The 15,628-nt window shown below is 36.8% G+C and overlaps 1 protein-coding gene across 1 annotated transcript in view; it reads left to right on the top strand.

Annotated features, from left to right (window-relative positions):
• Positions 1–12,130, top strand: part of vstm2a (V-set and transmembrane domain containing 2A) — a 118,888-nt gene extending 106,758 nt beyond the window's left edge. Inside the window, exon 5 of the mRNA XM_059327072.1 lies at positions 9,024–12,130. Coding sequence (XP_059183055.1) covers positions 9,024–9,100 — 77 coding nt within the window. The 3' untranslated portion in view covers positions 9,101–12,130. The remainder of the gene's footprint in view (positions 1–9,023) is intronic.
• The last annotated feature ends 3,498 nt before the right edge of the window (positions 12,131–15,628 follow it).

The raw sequence follows: 15,628 nt of genomic DNA, 5'->3' as shown, positions 1-15,628 counted from the left end.
ATGACATAATAATGAGTCAGTCATGATGAACTGTAGGACTTACAATGAATCACGATGACTACAACATTAGGGTTGGAGACAGCAGCACATTATGATGTCACCAAAAACACTAGAGACACCCAGAAAGCATTTGGGGGGCTAACAGGATTGTGGAGCATCTCACTGAAGGCTTATGGATTTGCATATATTATTAGTGTGCTGATGATATAATCAACATGAATGTTGACTGGATCTCTCAGCAACAGCTTCACTTCTACCAGTTATGCTGTGCCCGATAAAACAATATTTACATGCACCTTTATTTCTTTGTCTTCTCGGATGAAATTGAAAAAAATACTTTTTTCAACTAAAGCAATAGAAACCACCGCTACAGCAAATCAATGATGTATGAATAACAATCTCCCTGCTGTTCTGTACAAGTGTGGCTTGATCACCAGATTCTTGAGGGAGCACAGCTCTATTTAGAGTTGCTTCAATAGATTTAAAAAATACATCTGGAGGATGTCAGGTCTGACACTAATGAAATGACCCAGCACAGCTGTGCAGCGTGCGGTGAACCATCATGTTATACCCAGACGAATGTCATTATGACCCAGCTCTGGTAGTCCTGCCTCAATTTATAGCAAGTTGTTTCTCGAGAAAGAAAAAAAAAGGATGGGTAGATTTGTTTTTGTTTCAGGAATGATTACTTTACATCCAGGTCCATGCTGCACACTCTATTGAAAGCACTGCAGCAGTTGGAGCAGGTGTTGGTCCAGCTGGTCCTCCTGTCTGCATGTCAAAGTGTCCTTGAGCAAGACACTGAACCCCAAATGTGTCCACAGAGCCAGACATTGACCTGCTGGAATGTTTTTGCCCCCAAAAAATTGGGAAAATATGATGAATAAATATACAATTTTTATGCAATTTAATCCATACATGATATATTGCTAGTGATGTACGAATGAAGCTTTGTGAACCATTATTTTTTTTATTTTCTGAGCCCACTAGATGGCGCTCTCTGTTCAAAGAAAGCACACTCAGTTACCATTGCTTGAGGCTTTTTCTTTAAACCAAGAGCGCCATCTAGTGGGCTCAGAAGAAAAAGAAAATGGTTCATGAGGCTTCATTGGCACATCACTATATATTGCAACAATTTAACCTGGCATTAGTTAGAGCTGTTCTTACAGCTTGGAAGTTGTGTGATAAGGCAACCTTTATGAGACACAACAGGCTTTCTTTTAACACACAAGTAAACATGTCCATTGCAGTATTCAATGCTTTGAGGAACAAATGTAACACAATGACAAAAGGTCAGTTCAGGATGGGCGGGAGAGGTGGTGATTGGGTCAAACCAGCCCCGGACTTTGACCCAGGAGATCAGTGTTTGTTTCTTGTGTTAAACTTTTTTTTTTTTAATGTTCTCAGACTACAAAATGGGCATTATCAGCGGTTATTCCAATAAAAATGGTCAAGTAGTGACCTACCACTTGGTAGGTTGAGATGGTTGTTATTAGTGATGTGCCAATGAAGCCTCATGAACCATTTTCTGTATTTTTGCACTTGGTTTAAAGAAAAAAGGCCCAAGCAATGGTAATTGAATGTGCTTTCAGGTCTTTGGTGAACAGAGTGTGCCATCTAGTGGGCTCAGAAAATATAGAAAATGGATCATGAAGCTTCATTTGCCCATCACTAGTTGTTATCAATCCATTAAATGCTGAAAACAAAGCAGTTATGTTTAGCGTAAGAAGCAGCAGATTATTTTTTTATGCTAAAAAACCACCTATCTGAGGTTAGGGTACAAACTTCCTGGATAGGAGCTTTAAAGTTTAAAAACTAAACTAAATGCAGTTAAATTAAGTAAATTGGTCATGAGGATGACGTGAGTATTGGAATTGACATAGTTATGTTGGTCATATAAAAACAACATGCATGGACATTAAGTGGTGGTACTTCAAATTACGTCATCGACTTTTCCACATGGGACAGACATCCTGGTCTCCTGGGTGAAACTCCTGAGTTTGTTTGACTCAACCACCCACAGAGTTTTCACTATATACAGTGGCGGTTCTACACAGGGGCCTACAGGGGCCACTGCCCCTGTGTAGAAGCCCTTGGCCCCTGCTGTGGCCCCTGTCTCAAATTAATAATAAAACGATCAATTTATAACGATGAACGACAGAACAATTCTTACCTATTTTTTGTTCAAACAATATCTCAATGTACACATAAGGAACCCGGAATGTGTCCATTGTATAATAGTTTAATTGTGCAATAAAAGCTTGTGTAAATAAAAAATAAAAAAGATCATTCTCACTGTATTGGACTTTCAAAATGAAATAAAAAGTACTTAGTCACAAAAATGAGAAATGTCAAAAATAACTGTTATTGTTGGTGAGTCTCATTGTTTCAATCAATGTATTTGTATCTTCCAAATATACTTAAATGAGATTTTTAAATAAGCTAAAAAAAAAAAAAAGGTTTTTGAATGCTTAAATATCATCTTTGCCGTTTTTTTAATGTGCCCCTCTGATTAAACACTGGCCCCTGCTTGGCCCCCACAGGAGAACTGGTCTAGAACCGCCACTGACTATATATACTCAATTTCTTCCATTTTTTGATAACAACCTACAGGCCCTACTAGCAGGCGGAGAAGGCCCCTACTTGCCCATACTGATAACTACTTAAACACCAATTCAATCATCTGATAACAACCAGATCAGGTGTTCAAACCAAGAGCCAGTGTTGTTATTTGGAGTAAAACCTGCATAACTGCGTCCAGCTGTTGCAGTAGTGCAGCAGTGTTTGTTTTAAGCTCAACCCTTTGCTTTTACCCTAACCTTAGTGGTTTTATGTATGAAGTGAAGCCTTTTCTGTGAACACAGATGTTTATTTTGTGAATGTGGTGTTGTATGAGTGTATTTTAAATGTCACAGTGTTGACCTGAACTGCTTAAATTATACATCATGTTCAACAAACTAGAGAGAATATAACATTTTGCGTAGGAAAGAACACACAGCAGACACAGAGAAAACATTTGCTCTTCTGCAGTTTAGCAAATGTGAGGAAATCAGCTCCCATTCTCAAACAGTGCAATGTGGCAGGACATTTTCGCCTCCAGCTCATTAGAAATCTACACTGATGCAATCTACAAACACAGTTAGTAACTGAATTAACAGCTAAAGTACAGTCCGTGTTCATACTGTAAACAAAACCAGTTAAAATGTCACAGTATATGCACTGTCTTAGCAGTTTATATTACCTGACTTTTACTACTATACCATTGTCCATAAGTACTGGATCAATTATTTAAATAAACATTAATTTAGGTTTATCTCACCACCACTGTGCCCGAACCCACTGAAAACTGGTGAAGTCAGTGCTGTTAATGCACACTGATGGAATTGGATTTGGTGACTCTAAACACTAGATGGGCTCAGTGAAGCACATTCCCAGTCAGAGCTATGCAGCATGATCAAGAAGTGCCAGTTTGAGGTGGTAGATCTTAACATTATCATCCTTTTCATGTCTTTGTAAGTCATTTTGTGTCTTTTTTTGGTCATTTTGTGTCTTTTTTTAGTCATTTTGTGTCTTTTGGTGTCTTTTTTTTGGTCATTTTGTGTCTTTTTTTAGTCCTTTAGTCCAACATAAAATGTGAATTTGAATCTTTTTTTTTACTTTCAAAACACTATCATGCTCAATAAAGAATTTTAAATGTTGCAAATGTGCATTAATTTCAGAGTACACTGAGACATTAAACTGCATAATTTTCAATTAAATTCTGGAAAAGTTGGTGTGTTCTAAAACTTTTGACCAGTAGTGTATATATGTATATATATATATATATATATATATATATATATATATATATATATATATATATATATATGGCAAGCTGTTCAGGAAATTGTTATATACATATGGATTCAAAACCTGAGAATATATATTAAAAATATGAGAAAATATATTGAAACCTCAGAATATATATTGACAATCTGAGAATATATATTAAAACTTTCGGATAAAACCTTCAATATATATTCTCAGGTTTCAATATATATTCTCAGATTTTAATATATCTCCTCAGGTTTCAATTTATATTCTCAACATTCCTTATTACTGCCAACATTTTTCAGTAAGTAATCCAGGGGATTTTGTACGTAACTTCTGCCATTTACATACATTTATTTACTGTTCAAACTCTCTTTTAACCGTCTTTTTAACGCCTAACCAGGAGGTGTTTGCCCTAAACCTGGGTCATTGGTTTTTGCAGGCTAAATTCACCAAAACTGCACCTTTTTTATCTTATAATGACGTGTGTGCTATTTCTAGAATGCTCCGCTGTACCGTGAGCCACAGACCGTTTGACAAACGGTCATATTATGTGTCATTATGGGAGGTATTAACAAACAGTCTATTCTGTCATTTAGTTTGGAGATCTTGTTGCACAGTTCATTGCTATTATTTGATTAATTTATAAACTGCACATGGTTGTGAATTAAACGTATATATCTGTATATTTGGTAACACTTTACAATAACCATCATTTATAGATGGTAAATAGAACATTTATAAATGGTAAACAGATAGTTTATTAATGTTTAATCATCATTTATAAACCGTATATAGGCCATTTAGAATGGTGAATAGAGAATGTAATAATGTTGAACTATAATTTATAAATGCCAAATAGATTACTTTACCATAAACAAACATAATTATTAGTTTATTAATAGCTTTACACTCATTATAACATTTTTAACACCATATTAAGTATGTAAATGATTTCAAAATGATTCATATACCTTTAAGAAATTGCTTGAAAACATTTAAAGATTAAATATGTATAGAATTTTGTAAATGGTTAATAATAACTGGTTTATAAACCATCTATAAACATCACTTAGATGGTTATTGTAAAGTGTTACCGTATATTTTTGAAGGAAGACAACAGTAAAATGAAGCATGGATGATTCCTGCAACTGCAAAACCAAAAGAGGTTTTTTAGGTGATAGCTTTTGCATTTCAACCCTCCTACGAGATATGTGACCTCATGACAGTTCCTCGAAATAGTACAAGGTGTTCAGAAAGGCATAGCTTGGCAGCAGGGTCTCACACTTCACTAATGGCTCCTTGCTTGGTGTCCAGAAAAAGAAAGGAATGGGGGCAAGGTGACATCAATCCAAGGATAATTAAGAGGTTTTCGAATTAAATTGTAGATCTTTAACATTGTTACTGAGTTGATAGTTGTAAAAAGCTTGGAATTAGTGATTTACTGCATGTTTTTCCATGTACATTTCTACGTAGTGTCTCTCTGCGCCTGTGTCTCGCTCTGACTCGTAGCTGGAGGCTGATTAATTATTCTCTGTGTGAAGGATGTTTTGGCCCAGAGTGATTGCTGCTCCTCTGTGGTACTCCTGTTCTCTAGATCACCTCAAGCCAAATAAGATGTGGTGGGGAGGAATAAAGGGTCATAGCCCTCCATCTCTTCCCCCTCCCCCACAATTCCTTTCTTCCTCCCCCAATCCCCAAGCAGCCCAGACAATCCAAAGCCCGGCCACAAGGTACAAAGTGTCCCCCTGGACGATTTCCTCCTTAGAACTATCGCCCAGTCTGACACAGAGATCTAGTCAATGTCAATATGGGTTAGTGAATATTTCATTTCCTATATAAAAATACTGACATTTTTTATAGTGATAGGCGAATGAAGCTTCATGAACCATTTTCTTTATTTTCTGAGCCCACTAGATGGCGCACTCTGTTCACCAAAGACCTGAAAGCACATTCAATTACCATTGCTTGAGCCTTTTTCTTTAAACCAAGTGCGCCATCTAGTGGGCTTAGAAAATACAGAAAATGGTTCATGAAGCTTCATTGGCACATCACTACTGTCTAATTCTGTTTTATGTTTTTAGGTCTCTCTTAACAAAAGTTAAAAATGAATGGTGTATCAAAATCCCTGGTAGTTTACAAATCTTTGAACATCTAATTTATGAGACTGTCCCACCTCAAAAACCGAAAAAAAACAACAACCCGACAGGTCATATGTACAGCAGCTTACCTATAGTTACGTTTGTCATTAGCAGCACCCCCTAGTGGCCATAGTAAGGAATAAAGGGTCATAGCCCTCCATCTCTTCCCCCTCCCCCACAATTCCTTTCTTCCTCCCCCAATCCCCAAGCAGCCCAGACAATCCAAAGCCCGGCCACAAGGTACAAAGTGTCCCCCTGGACGATTTCCTCCTTAGAACTATCGCCCAGTCTGACACAGAGATCTAGTCAATGTCAATATGGTTTAGTGAATATTTCATTTCCTATTTCCCAAGCCCTGCCTTGTTTCACAGGATTACAACTCTGCACTTCTCTTGTTTCTTACTTCTTCTCCTTTCAAGCTTATCAAATCCTTTTCTTTCTCTTTCTGCTGATGGAGAGTCAACTGTTTTTTTCGTCCACCGATTCTGCTGCATAGGATTGTACAGTTGTCATCGGTTACTTTGCTCTCATCAGTTCAGGTTCGATGTCCCTGAGACGCAGGCGAATCAAAGAGTAGGCTGAGGAGGCTGTGTTCTAGTTTGCAGTTGTTAGTCATGTCAGATGCTCAGTAAACAGTCAGAGCTGCCTGCAGTGGTGATAGCAGTTTGTCAGGGCCAAGGCAACAGTAGCTGCCCATGTAAATCCTTTTCAGAACACTTCAAAGGCTGTTTACTTTGAGGGGGTTACAATTATAGTTTTCTGTGGTTGTTTGGTGAAGATAGCGGAATTTATGTAGGAATATTAGGTTTAAGTCCACTCATGACAAGCAAATATTAGACCTTGACAGTTATGTATAACTGCCAGGTTCTGTTCATTTTAAATTCTGCAATTACATTGAGCAGCACCAGCAGGTGATTAAGCTGTGTGCATCACTGCGTTAAAAATAAGAATCTCATCTTCAGTTTTCTGTGTCGTAGCAGTGGAAAACAGCAGTCAATGAAGTGACAATATTCTTGATCCACTAGATGGATGGATGTTAAATGGTGTAATAATGTTCGGCATATGGTGCTGAAAACAATTTGATGACTTACACAAAGATATGTGTATTTTGCTATGTAGGCGTATGAATTTTGCTCCGTAGCCAAGCAGTGTTCACAAGCTTTATAGGTGACTGCAGCCTTATGGACCAAACTTAATGAAACCATATGTTGGAACATTTGGGATGCAGGAGAGGATGAAACACAAACAGGCAACCAAATGTTAGAAAACACATGCACAAAAAGACAATATACTCCCTTCTGTACCGCTGCATGAAATGTGCTTTTTAAAATGTAAGATAGAATAAATTAGACAAACAAACAACTAAACATGCTGTCCTGTAGAACTACTCATAATACACATGTATTCTGATCTAATGTTGCGGTTGACAGGGAGTCATCTCATCTTCCAAAACTGTTCAGTTTGGAATGATTTATGAACAGGGGAAAAAAATATGGTTAGGTTTAGGGAAAGATCATGTTTTAAGTTGAAATGACAGAAGAATATTCGGTAACACTTTACAATAACCAACTAAATAATGTTTATAGATGGTTTATAAACCAATTATTAACTATTTACAAAGTGCTTTACATATTTCATCTTTAAATGTTTTCAACCAATTTCTTAAAGGTACATGAATCATTTCAAAATCATTAACATACTTAATATGGAGTTAAAAATATTAAAATGGGTGCAACTAAAACCATTTATAAACAATTAATTATAATTTAATTGTTTGTTAATGGTAAAGTAACTATAAACTTAATTATATATATATATATATATATCCATTAATAGATATGTTTATAAATGAATATACATCTATTTGCCATTTATACATGATTAAGTTAGTTAAACATTAATAAATTATGTATTTACCATTCTAAATGGTCTATAAACAGTTTATAAATGATGATTTAACATTAATAAACTATCTGTTTACCGTTTATAAATGATGGTTATTGTAAAGTGTTACCGAATATTCTTAACAAGATATATTTTAGTACCTTAACTAGCTATACACTATAATTGCCATTCAGTTGCTGCTCCTCTTGCTTTAAACTCTATTGATTTGTTATTGCATGATACTTGTCTGGCTATTAGTGATGGGCGAATGAAGCTTCATGAACCATTTTCTTTATTTTCTGAGCCCACTAGATGGCGCACTCTGTTCACCAAAGACCTGAAAGCACATTCAATAACCATTGCTTGGGCCTTTTTCTTTAAACCAAGTGCGCCATCTAGTGGGCTTAGAAAATAAAGAAAATGGTTCATGAAGCTTCATTGGCACATCACTACTGTCTAATTCTGTTTTATGTTTTTAGGTCTCTCTAAACAAAAGTTAAAAATGAATGGTGTGTCAAAATCCCTGGTAGTTTACAAATCTTTGAACATCTAATTTATGAGACTGTCCCACCTGAAAAACCGAAAAAAACAACAACAACCCAACAGGTCATATGTACAGCAGCTTACCTATAGTTATATTTGTAATTAGCAGCACCCCCTAGTGGCCATAGTAAGGATGCCAAGGTAATAGTGACCTAAACTATAAAGAACGACAAGGACTGTAAAGGATGGGAGGGAGGGCTAGTGGATGTGTGAAACAATTAGGACTATTGTCTTGAAGAGGTTCATTAGGCCTACTGATATAATTTTTACACTGTTTCTCTATTAAAAAGAATTTAGGACTGTTACCCAGGTGTCTGTGTCCAGAACTAACGTGATATTGAAACTTGAGAATACATATGAAAATCTGAGAATATATATATTAAAACCTTTGGTTAAATCTCAGGTTTCAATATATATTCTCAGACTTTTAATATATATTCTCAAGTTTCTATATATATTCTCAGACTTTTAATATCTATTCTCAGGTTTTGAATCAATATATATAATAATTTCCTGAACGGCATACCATAATATTTATATCTTAAAGAGTTGCATTGATTTATTTATTCACCGAACTAAGATCTGTGCAATGATTATTTGTAATGTCATTTAACATTTGGAATCCTGTGTTTCTTCTCTCCTCAGGTACAAGAATATCATCCAGCTATGGACTGGCTGTCCTCCTCCTGGCGTGCGGTGTGGTGAGGGATGCCTTGTTATAATTTGAAGGACTGACATGGTTTGCGCCCTGATCTCGCCCTCCCTCTGTTTGCTCTCAAAGTGAACAAGAAAATTGCCTGTTCTACCCCCCAACCCCAACCATACCCCCTTCTACACACACACACACACACACACACACACACACACACACACACACACACACACACACCATGCAAACAGCACAGTTGGCCCTCATTTCCCTGCCACTACTGCTCTTGCACCCAGCACATTGTTATTAGCCACTGTAAACACCAGTCACCTTTAAACCAGTTGGATTACCTTTTGTACAGACATCAACTCGACACCATCTGAAGTCCGACGCTCCGCTGTGAAAACGGACTCTGTTAAAATGGACTCAGTGTCTTGTTGGATAACTCTCATGGAAGAATGACTTTCTTATGGTTTTCCTGTTCCAGTCCATGTGTTTATTGCTCAAAAGTGAACAAGAAAAAAGGAGAATCTATATTTGTGTAATACATATGATTCTAGATATATATATATCTGTTTTATTTCAAACACCTAGAATTACTGTATGTGCTGTATACATAGCTGAAACTCACCATATTGGCCATGGAACTTCATTGTGAATAGGCCCTCTCAAAGAAACAAAAGAAATGTTAATTTAGACTGTTAACATTAACCATAATGTTATGAAGGTTAAATTTCTCATTTTTCTTCAGCTGTATCGGCCATCTAAATTATCTAATGTGCATCATTTTACATCTTGTTAGTGATACATACTGATGTGCATGCTTCTTGGTCTGATGGCTTAAAAGAGGGGAACATACGTTATTTGAGCTACATAAGTCAACACTCAGAGTTCAGTGTTACAGTATGTTGAATTTAGCTTTATTTTAATGTGCTAGCTTTGGTGTGAAAAAAGCAAACTGTCCCTTGTCATTTTAATTTGTATTGCATCCTCAGTAGGAATAAAAAGGATGTCACAATTTATGAGTCATTGAAAATCCTGATATGTGATCACTGGATGATTAATTTTAATTGACTTGCACCATTTTTTAAATGGCATGCTTCAGCTGCTGTGAACCTCCCCGGTCTGCTCATCATTACAGAGGATGAATGAGTATTTACCCACTTTGGATCACCAGTAGTGCTAGTTTGTATTATTTGACACCATCACACCACACACACACATTTGCAGGTAGATGCTCGAGTGGCTGGATGACATGAGATGCAGTGTAACACAAAGAGTAGACTTGCTTATCATCAACATTGTATATGATTCATGTTTGGTAAAAAAAAAAATGGGGAAAAAGTGTAAGTTAGTTTTGTTTTCTCTTAAATCTTACAGTACTATATTTTTAGCTTTATTTTCAGATGATATATCATAGAGATTTTTATCCACACAGAGCATTTATAAGCAAAACGCTTTGACAATCTGACTCAAACATGGGCAAAGGTGTTTTTTTGGTTTCATAGAGCAACAACAAACACAGTATATCATCTAAATAAATAAATGGGACTATTTTGTTGTTACCTTTTTGAGCTGAACAGAAAATTATGAATAATTGATTTGTGTTGAGAATCATACTGTAAGTGAATGTTACCACCATGAGGTTGCCACAATGCGGCAGCTGCCCTGCAACGAGATCAATATTTTAGTTTGGTAGACACTGACACTTAAAGCACATACTGTTTTTCTGCTGAGTTGATGCCCAAAATTTAACTTAAGGTAGCATGATTATGTAGTTTCTCATGTGTTGAATGGTATACTCTAACATTCATACATAACATACCGATGTAATTGCCAACGATTAATGTGCTGTGCATTTTCAAAAAGCAAAATACTCACCTTCCTTCGAGCTCCGTTTTCGCAGACAAAGCAAAAATCCCCCCCTGTATAGTTGTACTGCATTCCCAAAGAACTGTGTTGGGAAACTTGTTGATTCAGCACCGAGGTTCAATGGCTGGCAGTGCTTGTCATGCTTTTGGATCCGATCAGAGACATCTACTGATCAGCAGCTTCCAGCCAGGGTACAAGATGTGTGGGCGATAGAGGGCAACCCTGTCTAATCCCTCAAGTTCCAAATAGCTTCAGGGTGCATTGGGACAGTTAATCTAGCATCACTGTCATATATATGCCACTCTGCTGTGACTGGAAATCGATTTCTGTGTTTTGAAATGAGAACATGTTATGTAATATGATTCAGAATGTTTAGCTTGCAGAAAAAAGTACAGATTATTTTAAGGGAGAATGGGATTTTGGATGTGTTGGAAATGTGCCCGACAGTGCACAGTTTGAGTGGACAGTTTGTCCAACCCTCATGTAAAAAGTTACAGATCTGTACAACTTGTAAATGAAATAATCAGCATGTTAACTTTTTTTTTTAAGATCAATTTAAAAAGGCAGAGGCCAGTGATGTTCTGTACTTGTAACAATGGTGTCATGTACTCATATTCAAGTGTTAACAAGTCCAAAGTGGGTTTTCATCTCTTCAAAATGAACTTGGGTAAAATGTATATGACAAAAAAAAAAATCTATATATATATTAGAAACATCTCCTTTATAAAGGTTCCATCCTAATCTAGTGGACTCGCTTGACTGTGGGTTCTTGCAACATACTGAATAACAAAGAAGGAGAGATTTGAGCGATGATTGATTTAATATTGTGATTGGAGTGATGAAAAATGACTCTTAGTAAAAAACTGAGTTCAGGCTGTGATAGAGGCTGATTAAGGCTCTCTGTTACCAAAGAGGAGAACGGTTCACAATGACGGCTAGAGCAGCAGTTCCTTCATCCAGGATGTTATTTCAGAAACACAGCCATTCTTCTGTTCTGTTGTTATATGCCACGCTACTCATCCACTCTAGATGTATTTGTTTCTTCTAATGTATTTCATTTCGATGCGGTCCTGTCTGTTTGTTGAGCTGTCAAAAATTCTGATGAATTATAGTTCTCTTTTCTTTGGTATTGTGTGAGGCTTCTGTACTGGAACATTGCAACAGTTTGTATTATAATGACGATATCAGAATAATATTTAAATAAACCATTTTCACAGATGAAATTCAAACACTGAGGGATTCCATCTGTTGGTTGGTAACGTTCTGAGCTTTATAGTGAGTGAAGTGGAGAGAGTGCTGACTGTGCTGAAAACTGGCCCAGTTTCCAACTCGGAAGAGACTTTCCCTTTGTGTGAGCTTAATCACTTTTCTATTTGATATAGTATTGCTACTCAAAATCAGTCCTCCCTTCATTTTTGCAACTACCCAAGATAGACAAATGAAAAAGGAAACAGAATAGGATGATAATAATATAAAGCTAAAAGTGTGTAATTGCTGGTATGATTCATCATGTAACTGCATGAGCATTATAAGTGGCTATCATCCTTGTAGGTATGGGTTATTAGGGGCCTGATCAACCTTCTAGTAGGTCCAGAAGGCTGTTATCAGCCCATCCCGATGGTTGCTACATAAACGTTTGTTACTTGACAACCTTTTGTGGCCATACTTAATGCAGTAGCGAAGGAGGAAGTGAAGGACTATCACCATCCCTGTGACAAAGTATAAAAGTTATTTTTCTATCATGTAAGCATCCCGATGTGACTAACGTATGGTATTTAATCCAAACCATGATTTTTGTACCTTCATCAAACCTTCCCCCTTTTTTTCTGAGCCTTAACAGTAGTGATGTGCCAATGAAGCCTCATGAACCATTTTCTGTATTTTTTAAACCCACTAGATGGTTTGTCACTTGGTTTAAAGAAAAAGGCTCAAGCAATGGAAGATATATTGGTTCTCATAGACTTTATATGGCTGCCATCTCCAATCCGCAATCTTGATAAAGTGGCTCCTACCAAAAATTTAAACCTATGGTGATAGAGAGCATGTGGAAAAAATGTGGTGCTTTTGTCCAGCGTGTCCCCATTTTTCTCAAATCTGGTCCTAAGCCGCCCAACTATAGTTAACCCATAGGATGATAATCAATGATACCGCTCATTCAATCACTTGCTAACATTCAAAACAGGTGATGGCTTTACAGTTACATCAAAACGGCCCAATGCATTGGCTGAGGTCCAGATGATATGGGAAGGAATGAGGGCTTTAAAAGACTTTAGTGTTTTAGTGGAGTTTCTAGTGTATAGTGCTGGTACAATGGGACTGAATGGGCCTCCATAGACTGTAATGTAGTATATATCTTATAATGATTAGGGTACAGGTAATCGTTATGGCACACAGTGTGCAACACAATAGAGTTTGTGGTACTAACTTATCAATACAATAAGATTGGATGGGCCTCTGTAGACTTTAATGCAACTCATCATAACTCATGAGCATTATTACAATGCTATGTAACCATTATCAGTGTGCAAGACTTACCCATTAAAAATTTAAAATGTGGTGCATACAGGAGCTGAGTCCTAATACAACAGGGTTAAATGGGCCTCCATGGCCACGAATAGATTAGATAATATGATAAGTGCTAAACTGTTGATGTCATCATAATGAAATTATCTACAGGTAATCAGTGTATAATAGTGAGTATTTGGAAATATCACAAGAGTTGTACAATAAACAGGTCCTGTGTTTTAAATGTCACTGAATCGGCCTTCATCCACTTTAGTGGAATACAGTAGTGATGGGCAAATGAAGCTTCATGAATCATTTTCTTTATTTTCTGAGCCCACTAGATGGCGCACTCTGTTCACCAAAGACCTGAAAGCACATTCAATAACCATTGCTTGAGCCTTTTTCTTGAAACCAAGTGCGCCATCTAGTAGGCTTAAACATACAGGAAATGTTTCATGAGGCTTCACTGGCACATCACTATAATACAGTACAAACTTGTGTGAAGTTTGAAGTGTGAAGATATATCCCATTGAAGTCTGACGGTTTTCACATACAATGAATTTTCCGTGGTGTATTAGTGGATAAAAACAAACAAACAAATGAGAATGGTATTAAAATAGCGTTAATTAATGAAATGGAAACAGCTATTAATAAGAAAAGAACCCATTTTACACACGACATATGAATTGTCTTGCTTATCAAGAATTAAACTTCTTAGCATTTCACCCACTTCATAGAGAATTTGGGGTGGGGCACTAGGGATTTTTTAGGGGTAGTTAGCAGGTCAACAGTAGATGTGAAGTGGTGTACATCATCTGAAAGCTGGGAATTGGAAAATTAAGTTGAGAGGCAGCTCTGCACTCTGTATCAAGTTGTCTAGTCATAAATCTGCAACAAAATTTGATTGATCAATTAATGAGTGACTTAAAATTATTAATGTGTCTAAGGGTTTATAGTAGTGATGTGCCAATGAAGCCTCACAAACAATTTTCTGTATTTTTTGAGCACACTAGATGGCGCACTTGGTTTAAAGAAAAAGGCTCAAGCAATGGTAATTGAATGTGCTTTCAGGTCTTTGGTGAACAGAGTGCGCCATCTAGTGGGTTCAGAAAATAAAGAAAATGGTTCATGAAGCTTCATTCTCCCATCACTAGTTTATAGCAATACACTATTTGTGGGGATGATAGTATTTGGTGCAGATTTTGTGCCTTTCTTTCTTACATGAGCATCGATAATAATGGACATAAAACCCTCCAAAAAATATCACACGAAAACAGCAAGACCTGAGGAGCACCATAGAAAAAGCCATGCTGTGATTTGGTATCAAAAACTTTTGACATTTTGGAGATTTGAGCAAAAATTTAAACTTTCAATCGAATGGCAAACACTTCTGTTCCCTAAACTGCTGAGAACCTCCTTATTGTCAATATCCCTAGGAGACTGGGAGGCTGTGATTATGCTAGAGGTCACAGCAGCTCATTTTATACAGTCAGGTCAAGATTCATAAAATGCTCTCACAATGAAATGGCTACTATGGGGACTAACTTCATCACACATGAATAAAATTGGGTTGATTGAATCCACAAGAGTCTTAGATTTCCACTCATATCAAATTATGTAATTCCAAGACTGTTTTGGGAACCCATTATGCTGAAATATGCAAATACAATTGGCAAAAGAACACATTTGTACTGCATGATAAATACTGTGTGATTTTTTACCTTCAAAAACTGCACAATAACATGGTTGGTACCAGTGGATTTCTAGGATTCTACTTCTTTCATAAGGTACCAATGTAACTGGTGATTATAGAGCATTTAAGTATAACGGTCGATTTACGGTAAACGAACATACACAGGGAAAAATGCAGCATACCTCTCCCATTAACAGTGACAAAAGGGGAGAGGTCAGCGCGACGGCCAAATATATATATACAATAGAAGGACACACAAAAATGACATGGGTTACAGGAGCTTAACCCATTTAGGCCTAAAACTCCTGTAAAAAGAGACCGAAAATAGGTGAAAAAAACGACAAATACTACAAAACGACTTATCCACTTTCCCGGCTTTAATGGTAGAATAACGCAACAGCGCCCCAACAAGTTTTAATGGAATTAAGAAATGCGATAATGCTTTCCCGCCTTAAACGGGTTAATGTAAAACATTCCACAAGCAGACTAAGGAGGATAACATGTCAGGTAAGAACATATATGCATATTTTG

Source organism: Centropristis striata, chromosome 23 (assembly GCF_030273125.1).
Source record: "Centropristis striata isolate RG_2023a ecotype Rhode Island chromosome 23, C.striata_1.0, whole genome shotgun sequence".
Taxonomy (NCBI): Eukaryota; Metazoa; Chordata; class Actinopteri; order Perciformes; family Serranidae; genus Centropristis; species Centropristis striata.
Note: the sequence above shows the minus strand (reverse complement) of the source record. Positions and strands in the feature narration are given on the sequence as shown.